Consider the following 15,477-nt stretch of genomic DNA (forward strand, 5'->3'; position numbering starts at 1 on the left):
ACGGACTTATCGGTGTGCGGAACCACCCTCTGCCCATCTGTCGAAGTTAACGGAAGGGGACCAACAAAATGGATCAATTTTTGTATGAACCATAATAGCGATCGGACGACCTCCACCGAATCAGAAAAAAACATGAAAAAAGCATCCGCGTAGACTAACTTGTGTTTTTCCTAATTTCGTGTCAAGCTGGCCCTGGGACCACTCAAAAAGAGAGAATCGATTCGCTCTCGTTGCGCATACACACAACCGAAGGAAGAACTCTTTGTTATACGTTCACTTGTTCTTAACGAGGACACAGTGGAATTCAGTCTCTCTCACTCTCTCTATCTCTCTCTCTCTTTGGGTTCGAGGAAAGAAACCTGTTTGTGTCTCATGTTCCCTCACGCAAACACACACACCCATTGTTCGCACTCAAACTCACACACCAAAAGCGATATACAAGAAAGTGTTTTGAAAGAAAATATGTTACACGTGTACTTTTATCTGATTTGAATGCCAAAATCACTGTTGTACCGACGAAACTCACACGCAATTCCCGAGCCTAGAGGTAGCAGCTGATCTTTTTTTGTTCGGTACTTTCCTGATGTGCTGCAAACTTTTGTATCGACAACTCTGTTCGAGCGCCTTTTGTATATAGAGCAGCCTCTTTTTTATTCTTTAGTGCAGAACTCTCCTCTGAATTGTTTCGGTCTCTCAGCAGCGGCTGTAAATTTGTTACAGAGCGACGGAGAAACAAAGCATAGAAGATGAACAGATAGTTGCGTTGTTTCTCGATCCAAACGAATGGCAAGAAGTATTCTCACAATAAGAGAAACACAAAAACGAATGTCATTAAAGAATATACAAAGGTTATATTATATACAAATAAATATACAGATTTATTCAAAACACCAAACTTATCTGCCTTGTTAATTCATTCAAAGCCCTAAAAAATTGAAGCATCCAAATTAATTTTAACAGGGTTCAAAATTGCCTTAACCCTTCCTACCTGCTAAATTTAATAAAACTAAATAATATGTAATAAGCATGCGTCTAGCAAAGTTTGCCCAATACAAATTGATATCTTCATAATTCTGGAAAAAATCAAAATAATTATTAATTGATTGATATCTGTTTGTTGTTGTAATGATAAAAAGTTTTATAGTTTTCGATCTAAATCGAAAAAACCAAATCGTTTCCAAAGTTCTATATTTTTCATCCGACAAAAAATATGCAACACGCGTCGAAACAATGCACTGCGTACGGTCTAACCAGGCTCTCTGCAGGCGTAGGAGTAATTAAATTTAACACTAGCCCCCTTTAATTAATAGCAGGCAGCCCAGCAGATAATATAGGCTATTAAATAATCAAGATCAAGGATCAAGACGCAACCTAGCAAGGTCAAGAAATTCCAGGAAAGACCTTGTCTAAATTTGCCTTACACATATAATGAAAAATCACACTTTTTCAGCATCTCACAATCTGCTGCAAGTATAATTCCCTATCGCAAATAGCTAGTTTTTTTTTTAAATTTTCAATATATTTCATGTGCATAATGAAAATATAACTTCAAGAATTATCTTTAGCTATTAAAATTTAATACTTCTATCATAGTATCTTTAACATATTAACCGCTTTATACTAGAAACAATTTTACTGCTCAAATTGAATTCATTTTCATATCTCATAACCTTTGAATTTCTTCTATTCTAATTAAATAAAACAGTATTATTTCATTTCAATTATTACACAAAATTTGGTTGTAAAATAACAAAAACGCCGTTAAGTAGACAAATTAAGAAAATATTCTATATTTATTGTTGTGAAGCAAAAACAAAAAATTCAATGAAAAGTTTTCACGATTTGCGTTTAGATGATCAGCATCGGCCAAGGACCATGGCGAGCAGGGCCATCCTGACGTAGAGGCCGTGCTCAGCCTGGCGGAAGTACGCGGCGCGGGGGTCAGTGTCGAACTCAGTCGCGATCTCCTGTAGCCTTGGTAGGGGGTGCAGCACCACCATCTTCCGCTTGGCCAGGCGCATCAACTGCGGCGTGACCCTGTACACCCCTAGCGCCGCCTCGTAATCGACCTTCGAGGTGAACCGCTCATGTTGGATCCGTGTCATGTATAAAACGTCTGTGTCCGGCAGCACGCTCTCCAGATTGGTGTGACACTCCTGTAATCAAAAGAGTAGTCCATTAAAAAAGGACTCTTTGCTGGTTTTTCCAATAATTGAATATACAAAATTCAGAAAAATTTAGATTGCAAAAATGCACCCATGAAAGAGAGAAAAGGTGAACCTGTTTAATGCCGGCTCCAGCGACCACATCTTTAACTTCCTGCGGCATTTCCAAGCCAGGAGGTGCGACGTACCGAAGAGTCACTTTGTACAAAGTAAGCAACCTGGATGACCAGGAAAATTTGTAGTTAAGAGTTTCAAAATTTGGAAAAAAATTTGTGTTCACGCACTTTGCGAGCGAATGGACGGTGCGGCCGTGTTTGAGGTCGCCGACAAGCGTGATGGTGAGGCCGTTGACAGTGCCAATCTCATGTCGGATTGAGAAAATGTCGAGCAACGCTTGTGTGGGATGCTCTCCTGTGCCGTCACCCGCGTTAATTACAGGCTTTCTGCAACAAGCCGCCGCAGACTAAAAACAAAGTAATTCAATATTGCGAATTAATGAGAAAGAACAAATCTCACGTCAACAGCTCCTGGTTTTGGGTGGCGTAGAACGATGACGTCAGCGTAGCCTGCCATCACTTGCATGGAGTCTGAATACAAGATTAGAAACGCCATTTCTTTGGTGAATTTAGCGAATGTTTATTTTACCCTCAAGAGATTCACCCTTCTGGGCAGACGAGCTGGCTTCATCGATGTGGATCACGGAGCCGCCCAGCCTCCACATGGCTGCAGAGAAACTCGACGATGTTCGCGTGCTGACTTCGAAGAAGGCGCTTGCCAGGACTTTGCCCTGAAAAACGGATAAAGATGAATTGAGAAACCTTTTAATTCCCAATAAAACATTCAGACACAAAATTTTATCACAAAAAAATTACAACATGCTTTTGGTGTATTGTCAAATACAGATAAATAAAATGCATTTTTAAAGAGTTTTTTAAACTAATGGAGAACCATTTATATTATTTACATGTGAGGTCAGGAAGTGAAATTTAAAAATTGTGCAAGGAGATTAGTAAAAGAATCAACTTCTGAGAAAAACAAAATTTCCTCTCCTATCACCTTTAATATGTGATCAATGCTTCGTTCCTTCTGCACGGCGATTTTGAAGGTCTCTGCGACGTCAAAGATGCGGTTCAGCTGTTCCTTGGAGAACATCCTCGAGCTGAGAACGTGCATGACCTGCGTGCGATGCGCGTGCTCCAGCTGTGGAATCGTCTCGTCGGCCGGCTTTATGTCTAGCTCCTTCATCACCCTAGCCTGCATATCTGGAAAAAAATAATCAAGGAGCTTTGAGTTCACTAGGAGTTCATTAAGGAAATACTTAATTTATATGAGGCCTCAATTCGTTTTTTTTTAATAGTGTTTATCTGCAAAGTGAATATTAGCCTGGAAATAAGAGTTTCAAAAGTTTATGGTAGTACCACAGACAAAATTAATTTTAAAAATAAATTAGATAATTAATTTCCATAAACCATGTCACAGCACGTTTGACTTTTTACTTTCGTTGTAAAACTATTTTTGCGGGTATCAATTGCTCACATGGCCTGGTTCATGTTCAACTTTCAACATAAAAATAAAAAATTCAAAGGAGAACCAACCAACTCTGTGCTTGGGCTGCTCCTGCGGCGGTGGGATGGGCGGCGGGACTGGTGGCGTGAAGGAATTGTCCACGGTGGGCACCAGGGAGACGGATGGAACAGGCAGCTGAGCGGGCCACTTGCGCACGTCCTGTCCATAGCCGGCGCCAACCAGCACCTTGCCCTCGAGGTAGGCGACCTCGCCGCGCAGTACCACCCTGTGCACGACTCCTTTGAGGGTGCGGCCAGCGAACGGCGTCCAGCCAGCCTTGGAGTATGCTGGCTTGCTTGGCACGGTAATCGTCTGCGTCATGTCCACCTCAATGAATGTGTCTGGCTGGTCAGGCAGGTTGAAGATCCTCTTCGGGTTTGTGTGGAAACGAGACAAAATGTCCTGAAATGAGAAAGACAGATTGCTGCTATTGAACACAAAATTTTGCTCCTAATTTTAAATATCGTAAATTGTGAAAAAGGAAAACACATACAAAAGCCTTATTAAACACTAAACTTTACAACAGAAAAAAACCTAATTGGGTGAATTTAATTAGTATTGATTTTAAAATGGCTACTCCTACAGGTGAACAAGGAATGTGCAGTGATAAGAGGGGAAAAGGTGGCTCCTACAAATGGAAGGCCAAAAAATTGTAAAAGAAAAATAATATCACACACTCTCGTACTGTCTAGCAGTCTTACATTCCTGGTTGTTCAGTTATGGGAGTAGCCATTGTAAAATCCATTTCAATCTTAGATTGTCATGATTGTTACAAAATTGCTAACTGCTATAAAATTCAGTACAAACTGTTAAATTTCAAGTGATAGTTCCAATACCATCCTGAAGGGTCAAGTAAACTGTGTGTGATTTAATTTTATAGGTAATATTAACGTAGTTAAAAATCATAAGTTTTTTGAGTACAAAACGGCGTATTTTTATCGGACAAATTCCAGATTACTTGATATAAAAAATTCAACCTACTGCCATGGATAGTTTGCCTTCGTTGACAGCATTGAGCAGCAGAGGCAACGCTGATTCGAGGCCTGGAAAACCAGGCACACCGAGCTCCATCTTTTCGCTTATGAGGTGCGGAGCTGTGAAATTTTCATTTGACGATTTCGTAAAGCATAAGATACATTGCAAGTTATAGGTCATATAATTTAAAAAAATCTGAATATAATCTTTGCAACATTCACCAAAAATAAATTATTTGCTAACTTATTCTTGATAATCATGAAATAAAATATTTTTAAATAGCAACCATTTGTCAAACTAACTCCATCCACCAATTTATGAGAGCTTGAAGATCCAGATAATTAGTAAGAGTCACCATGATCAGTGGCAAAGACGTCGATGACGCTAAGGTTGTCCCACAGTGCTTGAACATCCTCGCGAGTGCATATCGGAGGTTTCACCTTGGACAGGGGCGACTGCACATCCATGTCCTCAGAGCTGATGAATAGGTGGTGAGGCGAAACCTCACAGGTGACTTGCATGCCCTGCAGAGAAACAGTTCAGATCAAATTCGTCCAATGATTAATTTCCAACCATTTCCTTAGCCTTCTTGATGGCCAGGATCTCCTGCTTGCGGGCCACGTGGCAGACGTGGAGCGGTCGCTTGTTCCAGCTGGCCAGCAGTAGGGCTGTACTCAGGGTGGCGCCCTCAGCATGCACGCACAATGGCAGGTGATTCGGCCAGTTCTTCATGTGCTGTAACGATTTAACAATCAAAATATCGCCAAGAGTATAGAAAAGGTTTCAAACCTGAAAGCAGACTTCAAAGTCGTCCAGCTTCAGCGTGGTGAATGTGTCGTTCATGTACATCTTCAGACCGGCCACCTTCGACGCCAGCAGAGACACGCTATCTGTGTTTCCCTCCGAGGCGCCGGCGAACAGGGCGTAATCGCACTTTGCCTTATGAGAGGCCAGCTGAGAAGAGAGAAATTTATGGTTGGAAGGACATGAATAATCAAAGATTTAAAAGAAAAAACATTTCTAGCAAAAAAAAATACAATAGAGTTCAAGAAGGAGAACTACAAGCTTTAAAATTTTGCTTTGTCTTTGAGGTGCAGCAGCTTTAACAAAGATAAAAAGTGAAATTGTTTGTAGATGGTCAGCCAGCCGGCAAATTTTGGGTCACGTAGGCAGCCGCCAGCTGCGGTGAATCTGGCTATGCTGCGCCAGCCGCTGGTAAATAAGGGTAAAAATAAAAAAAAGTGCAAGAGAAAAAAATGTCTCTTAGCACTATCAAACTTCACGTTTGAAATATTGTCAGCCACCGGGAAAAAATTTGACTAAGCCAGTCTTGCCAGCCGCCGCCTTAAGTCTCGCGTCTGAGACCTCTAATTATTTGTCATTTATTTTGCTATTTTTGCAGTCCTTGTTTATCAATAATAATTTTTATTTCTCTATGATCTAAAAAAAATTAAACCATCTGGTTGGATTTAGTTGATAAAATAATTAGTGGATATGGAAAAAGGCACCTCTGAAATGTAGTTGAGTGTCGTGATATCAGTGAGAGCGGGGCTGGTGTTGGGCATAGCGCAGACCATGGTGACCCCACCGGCCAACGCTGCACTGGTGCCCGTCTCAAAGTCCTCCTTGTGCGTGGCACCAGGTTCCCTCAGGTGCACATGCACATCGATCATACCAGGAAGACGTATCACCTGCAACAAAAATTATTACTTCCAATATACATCAATCTGTCTAATTTGACGCATAATATATGAAAACACCAAAAACCCGCAGTTGATATTTCAAGGAATTTCGGTTAAAAAATAATAATTTTTAAGTTTCTAGACATTCAATATGTTCCACATTGCTGACACAACAATTAACTATACAATCTACCATTGCCGTGACATAAAAGCAGTCACCTTTGAAAAAGTGTTTTTCTTTGTACAATCAGTGATCAGATTTATCAGAAAAAATTTTAATGCATTTATTTTGGTTCTTCTAAAAAAATGAAAGCATTTCTGTGTTGGAGAAAAAGCCTTGCGGTCTGGTATGCTTTGTGCATTTATTCGTTTGAGTAAAATTTTTCCTGACCTGGTGCATAGAGAGGCAGTCCGTGTGCGGTTTCATAAGCGGCGCCCCGCCGACCTTCATGAGAGCGTCGATCAGCAGCTTGGCACACTTGACGTTTGTGATCAGCGGGATGGAGTAGTCGACAGCCATGCGCCGTGTGCGGTAGCCCCGCGTCATCAGGTTAGACACGCGTCGAGCACCGCCGTCCCGCTTTGGCAGGTTGATCACTAAATCAAACTTGCGGTTGGCCAGGAAGTCGGCCATCTCATTCAGCTTCCCGCATGTGGAGTTTTCACCAATGTCTTCGAAACTCCAATCAACTGGTGTCACCTGAAACAACAAAAATACGTCAATAAGGGCTACAACATTTATATTTTATCAATTCAATTGCTATAGACTGATTTTCATTTCCTACATTCAACTGAAAATAAATATATTTCCTTCAGATAAATATTTTGTTTATCATCAGATAACTCTGCCCAGATCTCTAGAAATAATTTTTAACCTTAATTCCATTCTCGTTGCAAAACTCAGCAGTTCCATCGCTAGCAAACAGCTTGAATCCCATTTTGCTCAGGTTCTTGATGCTCAGCAGCAGTTCGTTCTTATGCTGAAATTCACACGTCAAGTAAAAGTTAATAAAAATGAAAATATCAAATGTATGATATTCCACCTTGTAAGTACCAATGGAGAGCAAGATACACTTCTTCGGAAGTTGAAAGCCAGTGCTCATCAGCGCCTTGAGGTAGGCCTCGTAGCGGTTCTCCCCAAAGCAGGCCACCTCTCCAGTTGACGCCATTTCAACACCGAGCATCACGTCAGCACCTATAGAGGCAAAAGAATTCAATATTATTTCATACATTCAGCAAACGAAATAAAATCTCATTCGTAACTACGCGTCAACATTGATGTAAATTAAATAAAGAAAAAAGGAATCAATACCTGTAAGTCGCGAGAAAGAGAACTGGGGAACCTTGACGCCGACCTTTTTGCAGCCTGACAGGACGTCAACGGGTTTCTCGACGTAGCCTAGCATCACCCTTGTAGCTACGGCCACGAAATCGTGCTCCAGTGTTTTTGATACAAAGGGGAACGACCTGGACACTCGCACGTTGCACTCTATCACCTTCAGCTCGTCATCCTGACATTCAAATTAAGTAAATTCAAATAAAATTCAATAAAAATTGTCAGCTTGCCTTTGCAATGAGCTGCATGTTGAACGGCCCGGTGACCTCTAGGTTGTCAGCTATCGCTCTGGCTATGGCCGAAATTTTTTTCAGCGTCGTTGAATTAATGTCCTGCGGAGGGGTCATTAGGGTTGCGTCTCCAGAGTGCACCCCCGCATTCTCCACGTGCTCAGACACGGCCATGCACAATATCTCGCCATCCTTTGCCACAGCATCCACGTCTATTTCCTGCAGACACGCGATAACGTTACGGTTTCTGACTCTCAGTTACTTGTGTTAATTATCTCTTCAATTAACTTCAAATCAACTTTTAATTGCCAAACTTTCTGGTAATATGGAAATCAGTACAAACCTTAGCTTCAAGCAGAAACTTTGAGACGACAACAGGGTGCTCCTTGCTGACCTTGGCCGCGGTTTGCAGGTATGTCTTCAGATCGTTCTCGTTGTGTGCCACGTTCATGGCGGCGCCGCTCAAAACGTAAGAAGGTCTGATCAAGCAAGGGAAACCGACCGCCTCGCAAAATTCAATGGAACTCTCCAGAGTGGTCACTTCGCGCCACCTGAAAGAAATTTTACCTTCTGTATTTCGTTATATGGATGCCTCAAACCTTGGCTGCAGAATTCCAATACGATCCAGCATTCTTGAGAATTTGAACCTGTTCTCCGCGTTGTCCACCATCTCGGGACTGGTGCCCAAAACTCGAGCCTGTTGACGGAATAGGTCCATGGCGATGTTGTTGGGCAGCTGGCCACCCATGCTTAGGATGATGCCCTCAGGGTCTTCCAATTGGTACACATCCATTGCAACCTGTGGAAAATGGTTCGCTTACGTGCTCCAAGTGGATATTTTCACCAACGAAAAAAACTGTGTTTAGTTGAGGATTAAATAAGAAATAATTTCCTATCAGTTATATTAGATGCAATGATTTAATTTATTTTTAATCGGTTCACCTCTTTTGAGATGGGTGACTCCCTGATAGCGAACAACTCGCGAAAACTCCACATCTCAATAATATCGCGAACAATTAACATGGACTCACGAGCCTATTCTCATGTAACCGCCCTCAAACCGGGGTCTTGTATTTTAATGCCAGACATTCATCCCGTAAAATTAATTAACGCATACTGGAAAGGTGCAAACCTAGCAAGTAATGCTAGCATTGTATGCCATTTCTTGCTGTAATTTTTATATATGTTCTTAATTGTATGACTTGTCAAGAATAAACAACAATATATCCTCCTAAATCCGAATGGACTTGTCATTGCAAATGCAAGAATCAAAGTTGGACGCAAATTGACCCCATACATCGCTCGGATTCTCACATATCAAGTGCATGCAAATCATGCGCTCTAAAATACAAGCCAAAGGCTAAGCTGTCATTTTTCCACGAACCTCAAACGAGATTTCATCGAAATATAGGCGATCAGACATGTCGTAGTCCGTGGAGACGGTTTCTGGATTGTAGTTGAGCATGATGGTCTTCTTCCCCAAGCGTTTCAGTTCACGCAAACAGCCCACGGCGCACCAGTCAAACTCCACGCTGCTGCCGATACGATACACACCGGATCCTGCAACCAAGTGGACACCAATCGTTTTCTTTTAAGTCAAGTTAAGTTCAGTACCAACCTATCACCATGACGTAATTTCCAGGGAAATCCAAGTCGTGAGATGAACCGTCGTAGGTTAGATACAGGTAGTTTGTTGAAGCTGGGAACTCTGCTGATACTGTGTCGATTTGCTTCACCCATGGACCACTGACTGAAAACAAAATATTGTTCCTTGATAAGTTTATTTAGATGGAAGATTTTCTTGCTTTCTTTTAGTCTAAATTAAGTAGTGACGAAAATTAAAAAAAAATACTACTGGCACAAAATGACAATTTAAAAAATTATTTGTTCCCTTCATAATTATCTATTCAAATGTTTACAGGGAGTGAAAATCCAACATATACATTTTTTAGCTGTTTCAAGAGATAATTATGATGCAGTTTCAAAAATTATAATTGAAAAAATTAAACAGGACATATCTCAATTAATGTACAACATTGACCTTGCGATCTCTTCTGCCTGATATTGAGTTCCGTGCTGCTGACAAAGGAGGCGATTTGCTTGTCAGAGAAGCCCATTTTCTTAGCCCTGGTGAGCAGCGGCACAGTCAGCTCAGTGCTCTGCTCCAGCTCATTCTGCAACGCGATGATGGCCTGCATCTTGTGTAGGAACCACGGGTCAATGTTGGTCAGCGCGTTCAGCGTTTCAAGCGAAAGACCCTCCTTGATGGCGGCGGCCAGAACAAACATGCGTTTGTCAGTTGGTTCAGAGAGCTCCTTCTCCGAGGCCGGCTTGAAGTACGGGTCGAAGCCGAGCACGTTCTCGTCAGTCATCCGCAGCGCCTTCTGGAAAGCTTCCTCAAAATTCCTGCCCACCGCCATCACTTCACCAACGCTCTTCATTGAACTGCCAATCTTTGAATAAGGACTAATAATTAAAATAGCACTGACAGCGAATTATAAATTTAAAATTGAGAGACATTATAGGCATGCAAATTCCTCACTATTTATCAACTCTTTTAAACCATGCAGTATTCAAAAAAGATTCTCACGCGTTTTAAATTAAAACATAAATCTACCTTTGTGCTAACTCTGGAAAACTTGCTGAGGTCCCAACGTGGAATTTTGACGACGCAGTAGTCAAGACTGGGCTCAAAGCAAGCAGTGGTTACCCCAGTTACTGTGTTTTTAATTTCAGTGAGCGGCTTTCCCAAGCACAATTTGGCCGCTACGTAAGCCAACGGGTAGCCAGTGGCTTTGCTGGCCAGGGCAGAGCTCCTCGACAGTCTCGCGTTCACCTCGATGATGTAATATTGGTCAGAATGCGGCGACAGGGCGTATTGGATGTTGCACTCGCCAATGATGCCGAGACTTCTGATAACCTTGATGGCCACAGAGCGCAATTTGTGGTACTCCCTGTTGTTCAGGGTCTGGCTTGGCGCCACCACGATGCTCTCACCTGTGTGTATTCCCAGTGGGTCCAAATTTTCCATGTTGCAAACCTTTTGTACAAATCAACAATGAAAGCTCTAGTTCCTTTTAAATTTTCGCTCTTACCGTGATGCAGTTATCGAAAGCATCCCTTACAACTTCATACTCGACCTCCTTCCAGCCTTTCAAACTCTTGTCGATGATCAGCTTCTTTGAGTGGGCAAACGCCTGTTGCGCCAGGGCGATGAGTTCATTCTCATCATTTGCGAATCCCGAGCCGAGACCACCAAGGGTATAGGCAGAGCGTGCGAGGACAGGATAGCCGAGCTTTCTGCCAGCCTCCAGTGCCTAATTAAATAACGCACTCAAAAACTGGACTTTTTTTAAACAGCTCTCTTTCACCTCTTCCATGCTGACGACAGACAGGCTGGGGGACACTTTTTCCCCAATCGAGGCCATCTTTTGGGCAAAATACTCGCGGTCCTCCGTGATCGTGATAGCTGAAATCGGAGTGCCAAGAACTTCAACATTGTACTTCTTGAGCACTCCTTTCTCTTCGAGGGTCACTCCGCAGTTAAGAGCCGTTTGACCACCAAATGTAAGCAGAATGCCATCTGGCCTTTCATATTGGATGACCTAACGGGATGCATGTTAAATGATATCTTGTAGCAAATGATACAATTTTAATTTTATTCTGAACAGAACATATGTTAATTTCATTTGAATAAATTTAGATTAAATTTTAACTAACACATTTGAAAACAACGGGTGCATATCTATCCCAAGAAAAACATGCAAACTTTTCATGCGAGGCAAAATAAGCCATTATTGGAAGATGTTAAATACCTGTTCAACATATTCTGGTGTTATGGGCACAAAGTAAACTTTGTCAGCCAGACCGCGGGAGGTTTGCACAGTGGCGATGTTAGAGTTGATCAAAACGCTGATTATACCGTCCTCTCTCAGGGCCTTCAGGGCCTGCGACCCGGAATAGTCAAACTCACCAGCTTGACCAATGGACAGCCCTCCCGACCCAAGCAGAAGAACCTTTCTGATAGTCTTCTCCGTAGAATCAGCTGAGGCAAAGGTTAGAAATTTCAACGCCCGAGCTGGCCACAAGTGCTCAACTGACCTCGAACGTAAGAAAACTGCTCGTTGAGGTAGGCATTGACACTAGTGAATGATGCAGGCGAGGAAAGATAGTTTTGTGCGACTTTCAGAAAAACGTCAAACAAACACTCAAGATCCTCCGGCCCACCACAGTGCTCCGGGTGAAACTGCACGCTACATGCGAAGCAAACTCATTGAAAAAGTTGCACGTCCTCGACTCTGAGAGCGTCCAGAGACAAGGACGCAGGTGAGTGAACACAAACACGGTGCAAAAAACACAGACAAGCAAAGTGCATCCCAGCTAAACGTACTAAGGCACAAACCTGAAATAAGGCAGCTTGTTGTGGACGATGCCCTCGTTTGAGCCATCGTTCTTGTTGACAAACAGAGCACTCCAATGCTCTGGTATGTCCTTGTCCGCGACGGCAAAGCCGTGGTTTTGGGTGGTCATAAAGCACCGGCCTGTGGACAGGTGCACGCAAGGCAGGTTGTGGCCTCGGTTGCCGTACCTTGGAACAAAAAATAAAAAGGTGTTGAATAATTATTGGTTAAAATTATCTATCTTACTTCATTTTGTAGGTAGTGAATCCAGCAGCAATGGCCAGGATTTGGTGACCTAAACAAATCCCAAATATCGGCTTCACCACAGCCTCCATGAGCTTCTTTAGATTTTCCACCAGGGCAGAGCACAAAGCTGGATCGCCAGGTCCATTGCTCAGAAACAATGCATCAAACTTATCCTGTGGAAGTGCAAATAATGCAGGTCAAAATTTTAGCTGTGAAGGAATTCATATATTAATTTTCAATAGTTGCCATAGTTAATTTTGGCTGTTTTCCAAAATATTTTTTATTTTAATTTCGAAATCTTAATTAAAATCAATTCTATGTTCAAATTTAAGCGTTTGATCTTGCTGCCAGGATAAAAATGAGAGGGCACTTGTTTTTTAGAAGAGTCACTTTTTAAAACACTAAAAAACCAAACCTGTTCCTCAAGCAAAGGGTGATCCCAGGGCACAACCTCGACCTGAGCCCCCCTCTTGATCAGGCACCTGATCTGGTTAGTCTTAGCTCCACAATGCATCAGTCGAATCTTAGGGGTGCCACCCTTGTTGTACAAAACAACCGCATCCTGTGATAACAAAAAATGTTCATTTAGTTATCGTATCTTGTGGAATCTATAAATTTTGTCGTCCGACCTTAGGAGAGACCTCATCCACCAAGTTACGCAGGTTCAAGTCGGGGATTTCCCTGACCATGTCTTCTGACGATGGTTCGCCCAGGACGATGCGAGCAAGGGTCGACCCAGACTCCCTGATAATTCGTGTCAGGGCCCTGGTATCGACGCCGCACAGACCAGTAACGTCATTTTCCTCAAGCCATTTGTCGATGCTCTTGACACTTTGGAAATGGCTTGGCTTGTCGCACTTTTCTGACACAATCAGCGCTTTCGCGTGAATCTTGTCTGACTCGAACCACCTAATTTTTAAAATTAACTGAGAGTATTTTAAAAGCAAAACCACGGGTTAAAATAAATAAGAATCAAACTTAAAAATTAAAAAAATATTTGACATATTATTTTTACTATTTTAAAATGAGCGAAAATTTTAATATTTGAATAAATTCTGGAAAAACAATGCAAACACGTTTAGAAATTCAGGAAACTATTATTTTGAATTGAGGTGAACTGGCACCATGTAAACTGGGTGAAATATCTAGGAGATTTTAAGGACTGCAACCGACCTGCTCAATCCCAGCTCGTCCTTGGTGTCTTCAGGCACGCCGTAGTTGCCGATCAGGGGGTAAGTGAGGAGGAGGAACTGGCCGAGGTAGGAAGGGTCCGTCAGAGCCTCCACGTACCCCACCATGCCCGTTTGGAAAACTGGCCACGAGGTTAGATCAACAAAAATGTGTGGGGGGAAAGATAATACCAATTTCGCCATCGACTGCATTCTTGGAACCAAAGATTTGGCCCGTGAAGGTCTGGCCGCTGGACAAAATCAGGGTGGCCTTGTCCATTTTCCTAAGAGCCACGAGTGATACACCAATTGGAATGCTAGATGATAGCTACATGAAAAGTATCAATGAGTAAAGGTGTCAAAAAGAAGTCTGCCATACAAAATTTGTAATTTCCCGAGTTTTTTTTTATCCCTGTCCTCTCGGACCGGGAAGGGCGCGCACTGCACTAGCACGAATGCTGAAACCCGGGTCCCAATAACACCGCGAACGGATAACATGGGCGCACCAGGCCGCACAGGGACCCAGCCTACTCAAGGGCCACGTCTTGCCTCCGCACCGGGGACTACACTGAAATGCTAGACATTCGTCCCGTGAAGCCAAATCACGCATGCTGGAAAGGTGCAAACCAGCAAGTAGCGAGTCGGCGCCGGTGCGCCTCCCAGCCCGTTGAGCAATTTGAGCATTTCGAGTCACTAAACTAAACACTTTTTGCCATCTCTGACATTAGGTAGCCAGTATAAGAACTCCGAATTGCTCAAATACCTCCCATTGCTTTGACACTCCTGAGAGTGCCTTAACAATGCGAGCCAACGGACTGGTTCATCAAGATAATCAAGTTCATCAAGATATTATTTTATCTCGGTGGGCGCACAGAGAGTTTGAAGTATGTTTGTTTAAAATAAATTTTAGTCTGTTCCTTTTGTTCATTCCTTTTCTCCTTGAGCGGCTACCCTGCAAAGCATTCATTTCCAAATCCAGAAGAAAATATTTTTTAATTGAATGAAGCGAATTGATAAAAAAAATACTCTAAATCTCATTTCAATAAAAAAAAATGTTAAAACCACAAAAAATCTAGTGTATTTGAAATGCTAAATAATTTTTAAGAGGTTTCATGGGAATGAGTACAATAGTATTGAACATGGCACGTGTAACAACTCTCGGACAATCGTTGAGATAATAATAATTAACATTATTAATAATTGCACATATTTATGTCAATATTTTTCTGTTCTATTGATAAAACTTTGAGATAATTTGCAGTTCGTACACATGATTCATGATACAAAATGGATGGAAAAAATAAACTGGATTTTTAATCAATCAAGACGTTGCTCTTTTTGTTTGTATCAGGTCATGTACCTTTATGCTAATTAGCCAAGCCACGCCATGATTAATAATTAAACTACAATAAAGTGAGAGGTATACTGAATGTCAGAGCCAAGGCACTGCGTGTATCATCAATGAGCAGAAACAAACCTCAGCGGCACGACGAAATGATGTATGAAACGCACTCTAGCTAGGGTGACACTCCCTGAGACCCTTTTCGACCTGTCGGCAGGACCTAGATCTGACGCCGGATCAGCAGCGAATGGTCCACAATGGGCCAAAAAGACCTAGCAACAGCAGATGAAACACCCTTCGGAGAGAGAAGTGTGCACCACTGCTGATTGAGAGGAACATGCGCTTAAGTTACCAATCCCCGCAAGA

At 42.3% G+C, this 15,477-nt stretch overlaps 1 protein-coding gene across 1 annotated transcript; it reads right to left on the reverse strand.

The window, feature by feature from the left end:
- Nucleotides 1–1,766: 1,766 nt before the first annotated feature.
- On the reverse strand, nucleotides 1,767–15,454 carry rudimentary (carbamoyl-phosphate synthetase 2, aspartate transcarbamylase, and dihydroorotase rudimentary). The gene is made up of 34 exons (XM_065478154.1): nucleotides 15,247–15,454; nucleotides 13,962–14,097; nucleotides 13,774–13,912; nucleotides 13,230–13,509; nucleotides 13,016–13,162; nucleotides 12,601–12,773; nucleotides 12,357–12,542; nucleotides 12,056–12,207; nucleotides 11,770–11,999; nucleotides 11,326–11,559; nucleotides 11,050–11,271; nucleotides 10,572–10,994; nucleotides 9,996–10,407; nucleotides 9,573–9,704; nucleotides 9,339–9,514; nucleotides 8,554–8,753; nucleotides 8,298–8,505; nucleotides 7,955–8,173; nucleotides 7,701–7,899; nucleotides 7,432–7,583; nucleotides 7,264–7,368; nucleotides 6,780–7,088; nucleotides 6,215–6,397; nucleotides 5,496–5,660; nucleotides 5,280–5,441; nucleotides 5,062–5,230; nucleotides 4,713–4,825; nucleotides 3,761–4,133; nucleotides 3,222–3,427; nucleotides 2,811–2,952; nucleotides 2,682–2,752; nucleotides 2,450–2,628; nucleotides 2,281–2,383; nucleotides 1,767–2,156 (listed from the first exon to the last, which is right to left on the reverse strand). The coding sequence occupies exons 2-34, from the start codon at nucleotides 14,047–14,049 to the stop codon at nucleotides 1,857–1,859; spliced, it is 6,552 nt and encodes a 2,183-aa protein (XP_065334226.1). The 5' UTR covers nucleotides 14,050–14,097; nucleotides 15,247–15,454; the 3' UTR covers nucleotides 1,767–1,856.
- Nucleotides 15,455–15,477: the final 23 nt, after the last annotated feature.

Source organism: Cloeon dipterum, chromosome 2 (genome assembly GCF_949628265.1).
Source record: "Cloeon dipterum chromosome 2, ieCloDipt1.1, whole genome shotgun sequence".
Taxonomy (NCBI): Eukaryota; Metazoa; Arthropoda; class Insecta; order Ephemeroptera; family Baetidae; genus Cloeon; species Cloeon dipterum.

What these genes read in the sequence shown, in the direction of transcription:
- rudimentary (XM_065478154.1), bottom strand. Translation starts at nt 14,049, where the DNA reads ATGGACAAGGCCACCCTGATTTTGTCCAGCGGCCAGACCTTCACGGGC. An exon ending in AAATTACGTCATGGTGATAG is followed by an intron (nt 9,515 to 9,572) that starts GTTGGTACTGAA and finishes ACTTGGTTGCAG; the next exon opens with GATCCGGTGTGTATCGTATC. An exon ending in TCTCCATTGGTACTTACAAG is followed by an intron (nt 7,369 to 7,431) that starts GTGGAATATCAT and finishes TGTGAATTTCAG; the next exon opens with CATAAGAACGAACTGCTGCT.